The 16,702-nt window shown below is 57.5% G+C and overlaps 9 protein-coding genes across 9 annotated transcripts; 3 read left to right on the top strand and 6 right to left on the bottom strand.

The window, feature by feature from the left end:
• Nucleotides 1-769: 769 nt before the first annotated feature.
• FA10DRAFT_277663 (hypothetical protein) lies at nucleotides 770-2,764 on the bottom strand. The gene is made up of 7 exons (XM_025523396.1): nucleotides 2,339-2,764; nucleotides 2,152-2,271; nucleotides 1,929-2,107; nucleotides 1,506-1,857; nucleotides 1,367-1,432; nucleotides 1,144-1,297; nucleotides 770-927 (listed from the first exon to the last, which is right to left on the bottom strand). The coding sequence occupies exons 1-7, from the start codon at nucleotides 2,710-2,712 to the stop codon at nucleotides 814-816; spliced, it is 1,359 nt and encodes a 452-aa protein (XP_025381188.1). The 5' UTR covers nucleotides 2,713-2,764; the 3' UTR covers nucleotides 770-813.
• A 193-nt stretch (nucleotides 2,765-2,957) lies between these two features.
• FA10DRAFT_237732 (sterol-binding-like protein) lies at nucleotides 2,958-3,654 on the bottom strand. Its single transcript, XM_025519119.1, has 3 exons — nucleotides 3,533-3,654; nucleotides 3,372-3,446; nucleotides 2,958-3,281 (listed from the first exon to the last, which is right to left on the bottom strand). Exons 1-3 carry the CDS (start codon nucleotides 3,623-3,625, stop codon nucleotides 3,075-3,077), a joined length of 375 nt encoding a protein of 124 aa, XP_025381187.1. The 5' UTR covers nucleotides 3,626-3,654; the 3' UTR covers nucleotides 2,958-3,074.
• Nucleotides 3,655-4,133: 479 nt separating this feature from the next.
• FA10DRAFT_226291 (P-loop containing nucleoside triphosphate hydrolase protein) lies at nucleotides 4,134-5,884 on the bottom strand (the record flags this gene model as incomplete). Its single annotated transcript, XM_025518682.1, has 2 exons — nucleotides 4,134-4,856; nucleotides 4,940-5,884. The coding sequence occupies 2 exons, from the start codon at nucleotides 5,882-5,884 to the stop codon at nucleotides 4,134-4,136; spliced, it is 1,668 nt and encodes a 555-aa protein (XP_025381186.1).
• Nucleotides 5,885-6,381: 497 nt separating this feature from the next.
• FA10DRAFT_264582 (ribosomal protein L4) lies at nucleotides 6,382-7,711 on the bottom strand. The gene has a single exon (XM_025520704.1). The coding sequence runs from the start codon at nucleotides 7,664-7,666 to the stop codon at nucleotides 6,470-6,472; it is 1,197 nt and encodes a 398-aa protein (XP_025381185.1). The 5' UTR covers nucleotides 7,667-7,711; the 3' UTR covers nucleotides 6,382-6,469.
• A 148-nt stretch (nucleotides 7,712-7,859) lies between these two features.
• On the top strand, nucleotides 7,860-8,753 carry FA10DRAFT_237724 (putative 40S ribosomal protein S16). The gene is made up of 2 exons (XM_025519118.1): nucleotides 7,860-8,488; nucleotides 8,548-8,753. The coding sequence occupies exons 1-2, from the start codon at nucleotides 8,077-8,079 to the stop codon at nucleotides 8,565-8,567; spliced, it is 432 nt and encodes a 143-aa protein (XP_025381184.1). The 5' UTR covers nucleotides 7,860-8,076; the 3' UTR covers nucleotides 8,568-8,753.
• A 225-nt stretch (nucleotides 8,754-8,978) lies between these two features.
• FA10DRAFT_283596 (hypothetical protein) lies at nucleotides 8,979-9,615 on the bottom strand (the record flags this gene model as incomplete). The annotated part of the gene is made up of 2 exons (XM_025523851.1): nucleotides 8,979-9,317; nucleotides 9,388-9,615. The coding sequence occupies 2 exons, from the start codon at nucleotides 9,613-9,615 to the stop codon at nucleotides 8,979-8,981; spliced, it is 567 nt and encodes a 188-aa protein (XP_025381183.1).
• Nucleotides 9,616-10,502: 887 nt separating this feature from the next.
• On the top strand, nucleotides 10,503-11,528 carry FA10DRAFT_264579 (hypothetical protein). Its single transcript, XM_025520703.1, has 3 exons — nucleotides 10,503-10,836; nucleotides 10,903-11,287; nucleotides 11,361-11,528. The coding sequence occupies exons 1-3, from the start codon at nucleotides 10,729-10,731 to the stop codon at nucleotides 11,408-11,410; spliced, it is 543 nt and encodes a 180-aa protein (XP_025381182.1). The 5' UTR covers nucleotides 10,503-10,728; the 3' UTR covers nucleotides 11,411-11,528.
• A 267-nt stretch (nucleotides 11,529-11,795) lies between these two features.
• FA10DRAFT_258164 (hypothetical protein) lies at nucleotides 11,796-14,829 on the top strand (the record flags this gene model as incomplete). The annotated part of the gene is made up of 4 exons (XM_025519892.1): nucleotides 11,796-11,918; nucleotides 11,987-12,290; nucleotides 12,359-12,487; nucleotides 12,947-14,829. 4 exons carry the CDS (start codon nucleotides 11,796-11,798, stop codon nucleotides 14,827-14,829), a joined length of 2,439 nt encoding a protein of 812 aa, XP_025381181.1.
• Nucleotides 14,830-14,907: 78 nt separating this feature from the next.
• FA10DRAFT_258163 (SET domain-containing protein) lies at nucleotides 14,908-16,655 on the bottom strand (the record flags this gene model as incomplete). Its single annotated transcript, XM_025519891.1, has 2 exons — nucleotides 14,908-15,966; nucleotides 16,044-16,655. The coding sequence occupies 2 exons, from the start codon at nucleotides 16,653-16,655 to the stop codon at nucleotides 14,908-14,910; spliced, it is 1,671 nt and encodes a 556-aa protein (XP_025381180.1).
• Between the last annotated feature and the right edge of the window lie 47 nt (nucleotides 16,656-16,702).

The raw sequence follows: 16,702 nt of genomic DNA, 5'->3' as shown, positions 1-16,702 counted from the left end.
AGCCACGCTTGTGGGAGAAGGGAGAGGAGGGGCGATCGGGAACGCTAGAGAGGAAGGGACTGGTGGTGCTGCGAGGGGCACGATCTAGGACGGGCCGAGGGAGGGAGAAAAGGGGGGGGGGTAGGGTAGGTGTCCTGTCGAGATGCTGGTTTGCGGCGGCGCTGCAAATCTGGCGAGTTCAGCCACTAATCTCGACAAAAGCAACACGAGGACAGATGTCATGGGACCGGCTGCCAAGCACTTTCCCTTCTGTTTTCTCTCTTCTCTTCTTTTTTTTTTTCCTGCAACTCACCCTCGAACAATTACTTGAAGCCGTGTACTCTTGCAAAGGTCTAGCTGGTGGCGATTGTGAGTGAACGCGCCGAGGTAGCAAGTGGCGGTCTCCAGAGAAGAAGTTTCTGCCGACAAAGTGCTCGCTAGTCGTGCGCGGCGCGGCGTTGGCCGATACGCGCTTGCCTATCTGTGCCGTCTTTTGTGCTTTGCACTCTTTTCTTTTGCCTTGAATCGGTGGGAGCCGTCAAATTCAACGGGCCGGGGGTCAGCGACGGCGAGCAAGGTGATGAAGGTGGGAACAAGGGAGGCGCTCGGATCCGCGCTTAAAGGCGAGCTTGACGAACCTCGCTCGTGTGCGGCGCTAGAGGCCTCAGCTCCAGCTCCTTTGAGATAGCCAGCCAAAGAGCTCTGCCCAGTATGATAGTCGCCCTGGCCTGATTTAGGTTTTCCTCGCACTTCCCATTTCCCCTTGCAAGCCTAAATTTGGCTCTCTCCTTTCTTTTTTCACTTTTCTTTTCTCTTCTCTCCTTTACAGTTAGTTTAGACTAGCGAGGCTGCCAGGCCAGGCCAGGCCAGGCCAGGCCAGGCGAGCCGGGACAAGAGATCGACGCTCGGCGAGTCGGTCATCTGGAAGAAGGGCAGAGGACCGAAATACTAATGGTGACTAGTCTACACGGTAAGAACTTTTAGACCTCGTGGGTTTCAACTCGGATTTTTTAGACCAAACAATATTAAAAACAAAGACGCTAGTCTGCCTCGCATGCATGCAGGGAGGTCTTCTTCAAGGCGCTGCGACCATCTCGGGTCTGGAGAGCTGAGGATGAGTCAGCAAATAAGAAGAAGACGTCGCTGTGCCTGTGACGGACGTACCGTGACTGCGACGGCCGCGGTGATGATGATCATGGTGCCGTACACACTCATCAGCTCGACGCCGTCACCGAGGATCGTGACTTGCCACACATAGGCAAAAATGAGCTGCGAATACGTCAGCGCCGCTGCTCGCCCTGCCCTCTCGTGCTGCAATCTGTTCCGTGTCGACAATCAGCTTGGCGTTGCCCTTCCCAAACAGGATGCAAGCGAAGGTGCAACCCACCCCAGCGTCTGAAGGATCTGAGCAGCCAGGCTGAATACGCCAATGAGGAGCAGGAGTGTGACGGATCTGAGAGGGGCATCGCGAATGAGCAACCGTGCTCAATAAAAGTAAAGCAAGTAGGAATGGGAAAGCCACTCACGCCGTGCTGTCGGGCCACACCCACTCGACGCCAAGCAGGGGCATCGAAGCAAAGGCGCACACCCACGAAAACAGGGAAAAATAGTTGATGTTGTGCCACGTAGTCTCCCTTCCCAGCTTTCGGATCGTGATAAAGGCGGTGCTCGTCGTTACGACAGCCATGAGGAGAAATAGGACAGCCTCGATGCGCTGCGAAGCTGTGGCATGCTCCCAATCTTTGCGCTCCCTGGGCGTGTCGTCACCGAGCAAGGCGTCCGGTCGGGCGATGAGGACAACACCGACGAGGCTGAATAGCCCGCAGCCAACCTCGGTGAGGCGCAGAGGCTCGTGAAGAAAGACGTGGGCGAGAATGGCTGTCGTACTCCCCTCCTTGAAGTGTGAGAACGAGAGTACAGAGAAGGCCAAGTACAGAGGAGCAACGTACCGGTCGTCAATGGCGAGAGAAAGAAGATCGTCGTCGCATCACCGAGGCTCAGGACCTTGAGGCCGAGATAGAGACCCAATGTACTCAAGAAGCCGCAGATGCCCCTCAAGACGAGTAGCGCTCTCGTTCCTCGTGGTCCGAGGTACCTTTTCATCGTCTCCTCAGCCTTCCTTCTGCAGCTGCTACTCGGCAAGAGCGCTGGAACCAGGTTCGTTTGACTTACGGATCAGGCTCACGCAGGTAGAGCATCGTCGCCTGGATGCCCATGTATGCGATCAAAGTCTCGACGCCGATGATCTGAAAGGCCGAGATGTCCTGCGTCTGGTGGAGCACCTTGACGAGCCTGCAAGAGCCTCAGATACTAAGCCGGTATGGGAAGGCCAAGTGATTGCGGCCAGTGTTGCACTCACAAATTCATGATGCTGAAACAGAGCTGGGCCAACGTGATAAAGAGCAGGCCAAAGTTGCCTCGCCTGTGTGTGTAGACTTGCGAGTCCGTGGCGACCTGACGAACCGATCGCGACAAATTCTCGACATTGCCCGTTGTTTCACAGGACGACGGCGGGTGAGGAACGAGTGCCTCGACGTTGCCCACCACGCTCTCCTCGTTGCTGCTGCTGCTACTGCTGGGACGAGGAGGAGTTGCAAAGGCAGATTGCCGGCCGGTCGCATCACGGTCATCGTCATCGTCTGAAGGCTCGTGAACACGAAGGATGGGCACGCGCTCGTGGTTGTGGGATATGGCACCCTTGCTGTTCTGAAAGAAACGTGAGAGGAGCCTCATTATGGAACGAGAAACCCTCCTGAGAGGGCGACGTATTGACAGTCGCCCGTCAGTCAAATGCCCATCTCGCCCAGGGCGCGGCCAGCCCTGCGAGCTCGAAGCTTCTCCGCGCCCTCTTGTCACTTTCTTTGCCCGCACCCTGGAATAACCCGCTCGGGCCAGGTGTGCTGCCAGGCGTTCTCGCCCCAACCTCCCGTCGGCCCCGTCTTCTGAGAATCACACAGAGCTGCTAAAAGAGTAAGATTACGCTTTGATAGACCTAGCATTGAAGAGTCTGTCCACTTCAATTATTTCACAAACTAAAGAGGGAGGACAAACGCTCTGGTAGGAGCAAGGGGCAAGAGGACGCAGGACGAGGACCTCTAGAGCTTGGCCTTCTGGGCCTTGAGGACGCCGTCGAGCTTGGTGGCCAGCATGATGTTTCCCTTGACCTTGAGCTTGCCCGACATGAAGGCCTTCTGGCCGTTGAGCTTGCCGTCGGCCATGTCGACAAAGGTGTCGTCGCTCGTGTTGATCGTCACGTCGGCCTTGGTGCCCTGCTTGACGGGGCCCTCGTACGCCTCGGCGTTCTGCCAGCACAGGGAAGAAAAGAGGGGATGAACGTCAGAAGAGCCATCTCTCAAGTAGTGGAGGTGTGATCTGAGAGCGGAAATACCCACCTTCTTGAGGTCAATGGTGTAGACGAGCTCCTTGCCGCCCGAGTTCTTGATGTGCATCTCGAACACGCCGTTGGTCTGGATGGATTGAAAGAGGCGTCAGTCAGCCGGAGCTCGAGGAGGAAAAGAGAGGGGCAGGAGACAGAAACAGTGGGGTCACTGACCTTCTTCTGGATGTCCTTCTTCTCCTTGTCATCCATGCCCTTGAGGCCATCGCGGATCTGATCGAAGAGGGGCTGCGCCTTGAAGTCGGACATCTTGACAAGTATGTATAGGCTTTTCGGTGGTGGAACGGGAAAAGGTGAGGGAAGCAATGCAGAGAGGTGGATGAGCAAGTGGATTGCTTATATATAATTCCGGGCTTGCGACTGGAAATCTTACCGAGGAACTCAATGATGGGGAGATAACTAGGAAAGCCGCTTGCCTCTCGCTTCACGTCCTCTTGCGGGGGAGAGTGGCAGGCCAAGTGCCCTTGTGCCCATTTTTCAACCTCGGATGACCTCACCCCCCCCCTTCATATCCGTCTGCGTATTCTTTTTTATTTTCTATCCAATTCGGATTCTCTTTTCCTCGCGTCGCCGTGAAAGCCTACCTCCCTGCTAGAACCCCCGGCCTGTTTGTGGAGATGAAATGCCGATGCAGGCCCGCCCAGGCAGCAATCAATAATGGGAACAGGCATCGATCTCTTTCTTCTCGCAAGTCGTTGGGATTCTCAAGTCTCTCTAGAATACATTGGGAGCCGGGCCAGCAAGAAGGAATTGATTGTCAAGCTTGCTTGTCTCCCATACGATCATCGTCCGTCGTTGTTCGGTCTTCCACCGGCTTGCCCTCCTTTCGAATGCGAACCATCAGCGCCCTTCTTCCCTTCCAAGGCCTGCCATCGTTGTGCTCATGCTCCCACTCGTCGAGCAGATCGAGGTCGGCGGCCCTCGCGCCAATCTGAAAGATGCGTTGGCAGCTCCCTGGCCCAATGCCGGCCTGACCATTCATCAATGGCGGGGCTTGCCGCTGAGATTGCTCCTTCTCCTCCTCCTCCATGTCCAGGTGCTCATCGTCTCTCTGCAGCTGCGGCCGCTGACCTGGCTCCTCGGCCTCAGGTGGGGGCGGGGAGAGCAGTCGGCTGCTCTCGAGCTCAGGAGGAAAGAAGTCCTGGTGAACAGGATGCACCCAGCTGGGCTCGTACCGGTACTCCTTGGCGTAGCCGAGATCCTTCATGAGCCTCGTGGGGGCATTGCGGATGTGGATCGGCACGGGATAGTTGTAGCTGCCATGGACGAGTGCCTGTGCCTTTTTCCAGCCGCGATAGGCTCGCGTCGACTTGGGTGATTCTGCCAGAAAGACGACGCACTGTGCCAGGTTCTCGCCGCATTCAGGCAGGCCAACGACCTGGCAGGCATGGTACGTGGCCGTGGCCATCTGAAGCGCCTCCAGCGTGTTGCAGTCTTCCGAAGCAGCGACGATGAGACGCCGAGCAATAAAGAGGGGGTCCTGGATAGCCACGCTCTTTAAGTCAGCCCATTCTGTGGCCATGTGTTTGATGCAGGGAAAGAAAGACCCGTCGCTAAGCTCACATCACCTGCTTCCACCATGCGTGCCAGCCAGTAGAGTGCGGCATCGGCATTGGAGCCCCTGATGGACTTGTGGAGCGCACTGATGGTGTCGTAGTGCCCGTCGCCGGTGCGATCATAGAGGAGGTTGCGCTGCAGGGCTGCCTTGAGCTTGGCAATCTTGTCCTCGGTCGATGCGCCAGCCTCGAGGTAGTCGATGGCCAGCTCGAGCACGCTGATCGAGGTGCGCGCGTCTCCGTCAGCGACGTTGGCCATCCACCGGAGCAGATCGTCGTCGACTCTGAGCTCTAGGTCGTCGTAGCCAGTCTCCTTGGCCCGCCGTCTGGCGCGGTGGAGCACCTCGAAGCACTCTTGCTGGCTGAGCTTGGAGAGGACAAAGACGCGCATCCTCGACAGCAGTGCACTCTGTAGCCGAAACGACGGGTTCTCGGTCGTGGCCGCAATCAGGATGCAGTGTCCCTTTTCCACAACGGGAAGAAAGACGTCCTGCTGAGCCCGGCTGAAGCGCTGCACCTCGTCGATGAAGACGACTGTTCGCTGTCCCGTGAGCTGCAGCCGGTTGATGGACTCGTCAAAGATCTTTTTACAGTCGGCAGTCGTGGCCGTCGTCCCCGAGATCTCAACGAACCGAAAGGGAAGAGTACCACCGCTGTTGCTGGTGGTGCTGCTGGTCGATGCTGCTGCTGCTGCTGCTGCTGCTGCTGCTGCTGCTGCTTCGTTTGCGCTCCTCGTCACGATCCTCGCCAAGGTAGTCTTGCCAGACCCGGGTGGTCCCCAGAGTATCATGCTTGGAATCTTTGCCTGGCGCAGCATCGATCGGAGCGGGCCTTCGACGATGCTCTTCTGGCCGACAAAGTCCTCGAGTGTCCTCGGTCGCAGTCGTTCCGCCAACGGCGCCACGTTCTCCATCCTGTCTTTGGAGGACGACGATGGCTGCGTCGTCGTCATCGTCGTCGTCGTCGTCGTCGCCGCCGCCGCCGCCGCTTCCGCCCTGACCCGCTTCTTTGAGCTCTGGCCATCTGCATCGTCATTGGTGACGTGTGTACCACCCTGCGACTCTGCTCTCGGGCGCCTCTCGCTTGGTGGATCATGCTCCTTGCGCTTCTGACCCGACATCGCAGGGCGAAAGATTGGTGCAGCCCTGCCCTCGTCGGCGCCCGAGGCAGTGGCAGCCTGCCCAGCGAGGCACTGATCGAGGTGGGCATTGAGCTTTGTGAACGCTACCTGTCGGGAGCAGCTTGGGCAGCTGACGACCTCCGGGCCTTGTGCCTCGCTCATGCCTGGGCGGCCCTCCCTTCCCAGGTCGGGGAGACGGTGTTGGTTGTAGTGTTGTTCGTGGCGCTGCTACTTTTTGGAATTTCGTCGCGTCCTTCCTTTCCTTACTACACTACTACTACTACACACTAGACTACTGCAACCAGCAAACCGTTCTCTTTCCAGCGCTGATGGCCTGCAGCACGCTTTGGAATACCCTGCCTGGTTCGACTCAGACAAGAGTCTCAGCATTCTCATTGCTTGTAATACATGTACATGCTATGACGGCTTTTGGAGTCCGTCGGCGATGACCTGTGCGGCTTCGGATTCCAATGCCACCTCTTCGTCGGTCCAGTCCTCTGCCTCGTCCCCGCTCTCCTGCTGCAAGCCACCGAGCTGCTCCATGCCCGCCTGCAGCTCCTCGAGCAAGCCCTCCTCATGGAAGATGGCCCCACCAAGCTTCTCCTCGAGCCATTCGACAGCGCCGAGATCGAGAACAAGAAGTTTTCGTTTCAGCACCTCGTACGCGGGCAGCTCGCCTGGCCTCTTCTTGTCCTCGGCCTTGCGTGCCTGCTTGTGCGCGTCTTCTGTCAGCTTGTCGAGCCGGATCACATTCGTCTGTGGAATGTTGCTCGAGGCCGAGATGAAGTTGGCCACCTCGATATCGTGCTCCTGTATCTGCTCGGGCGTATAGACAGGATCCGCAGCCGACGGCTTCGCATCCGTCTTCAGGGTGCGATCCGAGGGCTGAGGGTTCCGTGGGGCAGTCAGGAACAGAACGTCGGTCCAGCCCTTGGCATGAAGCTGCCTGCGAAGCTTGCCCGTCGTGTTCGGTGGAGCATCCCACACCAGCGAAGGAACGACATGCAGGCTGCCCAGGCGCCAGCGGGCCGAAAGTGCACTTCTCAGAGCCAGCTCTCGGACCCTTCTGGGAAGTTTACTGGACATGTCTCGTGGCCTTGGACCAAAGATGACACCTCCCTTGCGCAGGAGCGGATTGGACCTTGTGCCCAGCCGAGCCTGTCCCGATCCCTTTTGCGGCCGCAGCTTCCTCCCGCTGAAGTTGACTTCGCCCCTCGTCTTTGTCGAAGCTGTGCCGGAGCGTCGGGAGTCGAGGTAGTAGACAACCGAGGCGTGCAGGATGTCTCGTCTCGGTTCTGTGTCAAAGACGTGCGCGGAGAGCGGCACAAATTTTGCTTCTGGCCGCACGTAGCCCGTCTTCAGATCTCCGGATCGCACTACTGCCGGCTTGACTTTGGTGGAGGGGTGAAGATAGCTGAGCTTGACATGGCACACCTGCGTGGGTGCCATTTCCAAGGTGGCCGCCGATGTTGATGCGATAGCCTCGCCGCCGACAGCCGCTGGTGATGATGGGTCAAGAGCCGGGGTCGAATGCAGAAACATGCTCGTCGTCGACGGCGACGGCACGGCACGTCGCCTTGCTTCGCCGTATACCCTTCTGAGCAGCATCGACATGATGTCCTCCTCCCTCCTAGTAAATCGATCGGCGACGACAATTCGCTCAATCGAAAGAAGGAGTGAGTTCGGAGGTCGACGAAGCTTACCTAAGATTACGTAATTGAAAAGATATTTCTGCAACACGTGACTTTAAGGCCTTCTGGCCGCAGTGTCGGCCGAGCTGTAGCTGCTTCCAAACAGCTGCCCTTCTCGACGCGACTTCGCCTCTCATCGACTTGAACGACTTCGGTACGGCAAGCACAAGGTGAGCATTGCAGAGCGTTGCAGGAGCGAAGGACGTTGAGAGCACGACGCTAGGGGGGAAACTGTGCCGCAGAAAGAGGAACAAAAGGAAACCAGAAGAGAAGGGAGGATTAGGATTACCTTGCTGACTCGATATCACAGTCAATCGCCCTCAATACCACAACATGTCGACCGCTCCCGCCGTGTCTTGCTTCGGCAAGAAGAAGACGGCCACCGCTGTGGCCTACTGCAAGGAGGGCAAGGGACTGATCCGCGTCAACGGTCAGCCCATCACCCTCATTGAGCCCGAGAACTTGCGCTGGAAGATCTACGAGCCTGTGCTCGTTGTGGGAGAGGACAAGTTCTCCAAGGTTGACATCCGCTGCCGCGTCTCGGGTGGTGGTCACGTCTCGCAGGTCTACGCTCTCCGCCAGGCCATCTCCAAGGCCCTCGTCGCTTACTTTGCCAAGTACTACGACGCCAGCTCGGCCCTCGAGCTCCGTCAGACCCTCGTTGCCTACGACCGAACCCTTCTCATTGCCGACCCCAGGAGGATGGAGCCCAAGAAGTTCGGCGGTCACGGTGCCAGGGCACGCAGTGAGTATGCAACGGGGATCATCGATCTCTACATGCCCTCTGACAATTATCTTCTACAGGGCAAAAGTCGTACCGATAAGCTGTTTCACTATTCGGGCTCAGGCGGGGAAAGTCCACCTACGGCAGCGAGGATCGAGGAGCTTCGTTCGTCTGTCGGTGGATATGCTTCGCCCAGCATGCACATCGTCGTCATCATCTCTTTCTCATGATCCACATGTAGTACTTTTTTTCAACACAACACCCAAAAAGCGAATGCAAGCTCGGCTTTGCTCTCGAATTGCTCCCTGACAGGCGTTCTCCCCGAGGTCTTCTTGCAGAGGCTGTCTTACATCCACAGGTTTCCCAGTGCAATTGGAACAAGACAAGCACGACTCCCGCCCCATGAGAAGGTAGATCCATGCTCATTAAAGTAGCTTTGTGAAGAGGGATGCAGGATGCAGAAAAGACCGAGAACCACGACAAAAGACAAGAGAGGACTAGGTGAAGAAGTTTAGTTGTCCTCGACCAGGAACTGGGGCAGCTGGCCGTAATCTTCGTTAGTGACTTCGACGATCTCGCCAGTAAACTTGAGGCTGGCACGCGCCGTAGCATTGCCATATGGTCCGGAAGGCTTGCCCGTGAGCTGGAGGTTGTCGTCGCCAGACTCGAACCACTGGTTGTCAAGGGCCTGGCCAGGGTACTTGGCGCATTTCTGCAGACGAACGCGGGAAGTTGAGGCAGAGGAGACGGCGCCAAGGCAGTTGTCACCCTGTGGACCATCGCCTGTTGGCTTGAGTAGACCGTAGGAGCGGTAGCGCGGAGCTTGGTAGCCCGGTGCCGTGCAGTTGTACTGTTCGTTAGCGGTCGACCATCAGCATCTTGTGCCTCTTCGATGTTGATAAGTCGAGGAAAGTACTCACCAGGGTGAAGCTCTGCTTAATCCCTTGCTCCTTGAGCAGATTTGAATCACCAACTGTCGACAGCGGCTTCAACGGCTCGCCGCTCGCATAGAGAATTCCGCCCGAAAGAGGTTGGTAGCACTTGACCTGACCGTGCGAGGATGACGATGTAGCGGGCTCCGCAGCCGGTGCCGCTGAGACAGCAGCGGCGGCGGCCGTCAAGATAGTGGCAATGGGGATGAGCTGCATGGTGAGACTTGCTGAGAGGAAAGCTGCTTCTGATGCTGAGGCGATGAACAGCCCATTGGAACACTCCAACCTTTATACCTTTCACAAATGCTTCCTCGAAGCTGCTTTGGTCATTTTCATGCATCGTGCTGTACACCTCTGTGACTGCCACCGCTAGGCCATAGCAGTCCAACACCAAGATCTATCGGCGTAGGACGCGACGCCGCGACCCCGAAGGCCTTGCGGAAAAGATTTCTTAACGTTTGACATAGACGAAGTAATCCATGCCACGCATTTTGGATGTGTCGGGTCCACGGAAGCCCGACCGCGTTCTTTTCACCATGCTTCGGTTTCCCCTCTGCGATTCCTCAGCGCCTCGCGAGCTCCCGTACCTACCGACGGGAATCCAAGACCCGCATTCTGCTCGCACTCAAGACTGTCACAGTAGTAGTAGTATGTCCTGGCTTGAGGCAGATTGACATTGGCGCAACGGTGATCAATTAACGTCATCGGGCGAATGAGATCAAGTGCCATGTGCATGACGGCTTCAGCCGTTGCGTCCGTCCCTTATTGTCTCTGTGCCTTGGCCACTTCACCACATGGATGAGACCAGGCTAGGCATCGCTCTTGTCTCGTCTCACTTGGCCCCGCATATCCAAGTGGGAAAGAGCGAGTCAGGAGGAAAGCGGATACTGCCGAAATGACGGATACCTTCACAAGGTGACCAAATCCGGCGTAAAATTGGTTGGTGAGACCATCGATGAATCAATCGGCTTGGACACAAGCCTGAAGTGGGAAAAGGAGCCATTCCTAGGGTGGTCGCCGCACAGAAAAGTCACAATTATCTAGCCCATCTTTATTATTTATACGTGTATGTTAGGGCAGCAGCGTTACGCTAAGTGTAGCCTGCATTCCTGAGCTGCATTCGAATTGCGGCGACGATATATGTTGTTGTTAGACAACAGCTTTATCGATGGAACTTACATTGATCTCGATCTCGATTGGCGACTTACAAACAGAACCTTGATGCACATATAAAGGGGATGAGGGACGAAGTGGGCCTCTCCCCACCCTCCTCTTCTTCCGACCCCGCCTCCGCCCAGTCTTCTACTGCAACTACTGCGATACCTTACGATGCACTTCAACCTCTTTGCCCTCTCCGCTCTCGTGCTCTCGGCCGTTCTCGTCTGTCAGGCCGAGGCTGCCAAGTCGACTGTCCACATCAACAACAAGGATGACTACGTGGGTAGAGCAGCTGTGTACATCCAGTCATTGTGGTAGAGCCGTCTGCTGACCCGCCATCGACAGTGCCTGATCCTTCCGGCAAAGCGCCAGACCGTGGGCGCTTCCGAGGACGGCACGTCCAATGGTGCCAAGGCCTTCTGCACCCGCCCAACGGGCAACCAGGGAAGCATTCCCGCCAGCTTCTTCAAATCGGCCCACATCAAGACGACGAGCAGCTACAAGCAAATCACGGGCTGCATCGACCCCAGCAAGGCAAAGACTGTCATCCCCAGCGATGGAGGTGGACAGTACGACTCCAACGGCGGCGACGGCGGACACGGTAACCCGCCTGGAAGCGCCTGCGCCGGATACAAGTCGTACGTCCAGCTCCTCGAGCCCGCGGCAAACCGTGCGTGCCTGAGGTGCTGCAACAACGCCAGAGACTGCGACCTTTCCCACGACACTAGCGGTGAGTAGCTCGCAACACATGCGTGGCTGCATTGGTTATGTCTGGCTGATGAAGACATCATCTCGATCTACAGGCTGCCCGACGGTCATTCCTAATGGCAACTATAACGGCTGCTCCAACTAGAGCGGCAGACGCTCTCTCACCATTATTTCCCCTCTTTTCTCGATGTGATCTCCTTCACCAGGAACCTTTCTCCCCTATAACAATACCCTGCATCTTTACCTAGGAGAATCAAGTATCATGGCTCTGTCACCCAATGCCTTGATTTCAGAGGTATGGCTGCGCCGGGGGCTTTGCGCGTGCCTCATCAGCGGCGCTCGAGCGGTGCTTGAATGCCACACGGAACCTCGACTCCGGCAACGGGCGCTCACTCGTGCTCGTGCTCGTTCTCGTTCTACACCGCCCTCTTCTCGACCAACTATCGATGGTCATCATCGTCTCCCTTTCATCACCTGAGGTTTTGCCTTCCTTTTCCGGTCCCTCCTCACGCCACAATTTTGCGAGGAACATGAAGTGGGCACTCTGCCTCCTCGTCGTGGGTGCGTCTCTTGCCTCACTGGCTTTGTGTGCAGAGTCCGAGCCTTCGCAGCTGGCCTCCCTGACGCTCAATGCACCTACCAAGGATAATTATGTGAGCAGAACAGATGCAGAGGCGAAAGCGGGCAAGCACCTATTCACTAGACTCACCCTCGGTCACAGTGCTTCGTCCTTCCTGTCACCATGTTGAAGATCGGAGACGCAGAGGCTCAAGACCAGTCCAAGGTCTTCTGCACAAAAGCAGTGGCAGTGGGCGACCAGGGCACACTTCCTGAGGCAAAGGATTTCTGGATCGACGGACCTTACATAAAGCAAGGGCAAGGGAAGGCAAGTTACATCCAGATCACGGGTTGCTTCAACCCCGAAGCGACAGGTGTGCTCGTCTCCGATGACGATGGGGGCCAGTACGATGCGCTGGGCGGAACAGACAAGCGTGGAGTGCCAAAGAATAGCCACATGGCCGGGTGTGAGTTGCTTTCTGGGCTTGTGACTGCAGCAGGGGACAAGGTGCACTGATTGGCCATTCATTGACAGACAACGCCTACGTTCAAGTAGTCGAGCCAAAAAACAAGCGTATCTGTCTGCGCGGATGCATGGACGAGGCAGACTGCGACCTGAGCCACGACACCAGCGGCGAGTCACTCTGGATCACCCACCGCTACGGTGCGCGTCAACTGACGATTGCCCCCCTTTTCCTTCATCAGGTTGTCTGGTTGTAATTCCTGACGGCACATATACGTCATGTCTAGAGTGAACGATTCGCTGCCGCCTGCCAGTAGCCGACGAGATTCGCTCTTCCTTTTCTCTCACGGTTGACACCACCCCTTTGTCGCCTGCTAGGACAATCAATGACAGACCGTCTACTTTTTGCCCCCCTCCCGTGTATGCTGGCGAGTGTTCACAACCACGGTAGACTCTCCCTTACGATCTTTGTCTGGCCGACTTACTGCTGTCTGGCATCTCGACAACTGTTCGGGAAGGGTCATTGGAGCCATGACGAGTCGCGCGCCCATCCAGATCCATTCCCCGCCCCTTTTTCGGAGATTTTTAGTCTAATCAAAGCTCGAGTGGAGGGTAAGAGGAAGAAACCCTTAACCCTCTCCCTCTCTCTCACATCTCCAGCAAAGACCATGGGAATCGAGATCCAGAACACGGCTCTGAATCTGGTCTTGTCGGCCCTAGGTGGCTTTCTGGGCATCTATGCTACCTTGTCCTTCTTCATCAAGGAACGCCTCTTCCTCGGAGAGGCGCCCTTGGCCGTCATTGTCGGCATCGCCCTCGAGCGCTCCGGCGCGCTCCCTGTAGAGCTGCAGGGCAAGCCCGGGTCGGAGGAGGAACCGTTGGACAAGCTCGGTCTGGGCATCTCGAGAATCGTCATTGGAATTCAGCTGGTGCTTGTGGGCATTCAGCTTCCCTACAAGTACCCCTACATAGAGTTTCGTTCCCTCTTTATGCTCGTCGTGCCCGTCATGGCCGTCATGTGGCTTGTCACGACAGGCCTGACGATGCTCTGCGTGCCCCAGCTCCCCATCCTCGCCGCCCTCGTTCTCGCTTCCTGCGCGACGCCGACGGACCCTGTGCTGAGCAACGCCATTGTCAAGGGCTCCTTTGCCGACCAGCACGTCTCCCCACGCCTACGCAACCTCATCTCTGCCGAGTCGGGCGCCAACGACGGCCTCGCTCTGCCCTTTCTCCTCCTGGCCGTCAACCTGATCAAGGCCAAGACAACAAAAGAAGCGCTCATCAAGTGGTTTCTCGAGGGCCTCCTCTACGAGGTGGGCGTTGCCATCGTCTTTGGCGCAGTCATTGGCACAGCGGCCAATCGAGTCCTGCGGTGGAGCGCGCGGAACAACCTCATCGACCAGGAGTCCTTTCTCTGCTACGGTGTCGCCGTTGGCCTCTTTACCGTCGGTATGGCGGGCTACTTTTCGCTAGACGACCTCCTTGCGGCCTTTGTTGCGGGAAATGCTCTCACCTGGGACGACTGGTACCGCCGAGAGACAGAGGACGACGAGATCCAAAACGTCCTCGACCTGCTTCTCAACACCATCTTCTTCACTTTTGTGGGCGCCACGATTCCCTGGGAGTCCTTTGCCGACTTGCCACACGGGCTCACACCGCTCCGGCTTCTTGCTCTCTGCGCCCTCGTCCTCGCCTTTCGTCGGCTGCCAGCGCTCCTCGTCTTTTACCGCTGGATCCCCCGCATCGCCCATTCGACCAGCGAGACTGTCTTTATGGGCTACTTTGGTCCCATTGGAGCTGGTTCCATCTTCTACAGCGCCCTCGTGCTGGACAAGTTTGACGAGGCGCATGCACCACCGGACTCCCAGGCTGCAACGATTCGGCTGCTGGTGAAGCCGCTCATCTATGCGCTGGTGCTCAGCTCCCTCGTCGGCCACACGCTCGCCATTCCTGCCCTCAAGATCCTGCTGGACTGGCGAGGCGTGGGCAACATCAAGCTCATGGGAGAGGAGGGCGACGTTCCCGACGACGTCAGCTTTGCAGCACCCAACGATGATGCGCGGTTCTTGCACTCTTCCCAAGACGGGGCCATGGGAGAGTCGACCGCATACAGCGATGACGACGACGACGACGACGACGGCGGCGGCGAGGCAGAGTACGAGGCGGGCGAAGCAGGCGCGCCCGGCAGACCAGCTTCTGAGGCGGGCCAGCGCCGGCGACGGGAAGAGGACGAGAGCAGACGGCAGCAGCGACGTGCTTCCTCGCACGACGCTGGCGGTGGGGGTGGTGAAATTAGGGAGAGAGTGCCCTTTGGTCGGCTTGCTTCAACCTCGTCGGTCCGAAGCAGTAGCATTGGTGCCTTTGAGCATGACGGTACGTGGAACTCGACGGCGTCTTGGCGACTCAGCAGCAGCCACCTTCCCAAGACGGGTCACAAGCTCGGGCCACATGTGGCTCGTGAGCACCAGGAACAAGAGGAGGAACGACAGCAGCGCAGACGAGCGCGGGGCGACGATGAGGAGAACGGCCCTGGTCGGACCTAGAAGCATACATCGTGATCGTGTCATCATGCCTGCCTGTTATCATTACAGCATTTGTTACAATTACATGGCAAGATTGTGTTACTGCTGCAAACGAGCCCCTGCCGAAAAGAGCTTGAGCTCATCATCGAGGTGTCGCATCATTTCCTTTGCAAGCCGTGTCAGTTGTCCACCCCCGTCTTGACGCCCGAAGCCGATGGTCAACTCTTTGATGGCCTGTTCCAGTATCTGCTTTCCCGTCAAGACCCGCTGCAGTCCCCTTGGCGGTAGCGCAGGAGGCCGATCAAGGACGGAGGTCTCACCGTGACCTGATGGGGCCTTCGAAGACGGAGCACTTGCCACGGCTTCGTAGACGTCGGTGAGAAGGAGCTTTGCCAGCGTCAGGATCGCAATCGCCCTCGCTGGATGTCCTTCGACCATGATTCCCCTTGCATTCATCCCAGCCACGACGAGCATGGCGAAGCGCGTGGCCTCATCGAAGAGGTCGAGGGCACGCTCACCCATGCCTGTATCCAGGGCCGTCGAGGCGAGAGTCACTAGCGCCGTCTGGCCAGCTCTCAGGAGTGAAAGCAGAGGGTATGCGGACGGCGGTAAGGACCCTGAGAGTGACTTGACGTGCCTTCGCACACCTTGCCACGTCGTCATGGAATCTTCTTCATTCGTTTTCTGCAGAGCCTCTTCGGCCTCTCTGACTGCCTTTTCGAGCTTTGTCTCCTCGTCCTCGTCGTATGGATGCTCCTTCTGGCACTTTGTACACCTTCGCTGCGCCTTGGCATACCAGCCTGTGCATTCCTTCGTCATTTGGCACCACCGCGCCTCTCGCGCGTCGACGAAGCTCGCTTTTGAGACACGTCGACAAAGCTTGCAGGCGCACTGGAAAGAGTAGAGCCTCTGCAGCTGGGCCTGGCGAGCGACAAAGCCGTCCGTCACGTCGATGTAGCTCGTCACAATCTCTTCACCTGGCGCAATGTCGCGAATGGCCACAACAGCCATGCTCTCGACAGAAGTAGAGGGCCCGTCTGGAAAGACGACGGCGGCATTTGGATGACACGAGTGGTTGAGCATGGCGGCCGTCACGCTGAGGCATATGCCCACGGGCGCCAGGTCAGAGGCGGTGACAGTGATCGAGTTTGCGTTGAGCTGAGCGTGGCAGGACATAGCAGGTGAATGTTGAATCAAAGCAGACCAGACCGTGCACAAAGCAGACTTTTGCTCACCTTGCAGACTAGATCGAGGAGATCCCTTGACGAGTCAAAGCCGAGCTCGTGCAAGACCTCTGCTTGGTGCTTTTCGTCGCTAGTGGAGCCTGCCGATGAAGGAGGGGAACAGAGGAAAGCAGCGGTCGCAAAGGCTGCCTCAGCTTCAGACGTGAGTCCTCCCTTGTTCTGCTCGCTGCGATACGAGTGCAACGACTCGATTCGCCTCCATAGCTTCGGGTCCATGCTCTTGGCCGCGGCAAGCCTGGCGAGCATGCGCACCGATGTTCCCGGCTCGACGTCGCTGCCTTTTACGGATGATGCCCTCTTGTATGCCCGACATTCGGAGCGGTGCGAGGGCCAATCAGCTCGCTGGCACGACTCGCCGCAATATCGCGCAATGCGGCAACCCTTGCATCGAAAGAGGTCGCGTTTCGTTTCGCCTTGTTTGTCTCCCAAGGCCGCAGGCTTGTTCGCAGGGGCCAGGCAGCGATAACAGTGCGAGGCAATCCTCGACGACAGTGGCACCCAGATGTCTGGCTTCAATCGCAGAAGCAGTGTGCCCCTTGTGATGCTGCTGTCGTTCTTGATCTGCGGCCTGTAAAAGAGGCCGCGCCCCTTGTCGCCGGCCATGTCCACCTCGATGTCGCTATTCTCGTCGAGCCTCGACCCCACTTCGC

The sequence above is a fragment of the Acaromyces ingoldii genome (genome assembly GCF_003144295.1).
Source record: "Acaromyces ingoldii strain MCA 4198 unplaced genomic scaffold FA10scaffold_1, whole genome shotgun sequence".
NCBI lineage: Eukaryota > Fungi > Basidiomycota > Exobasidiomycetes > Exobasidiales > Cryptobasidiaceae > Acaromyces > Acaromyces ingoldii.
The sequence above is the reverse complement of the archived record's forward strand: the minus strand, read 5'-3'. Positions and strand labels throughout refer to the sequence as shown.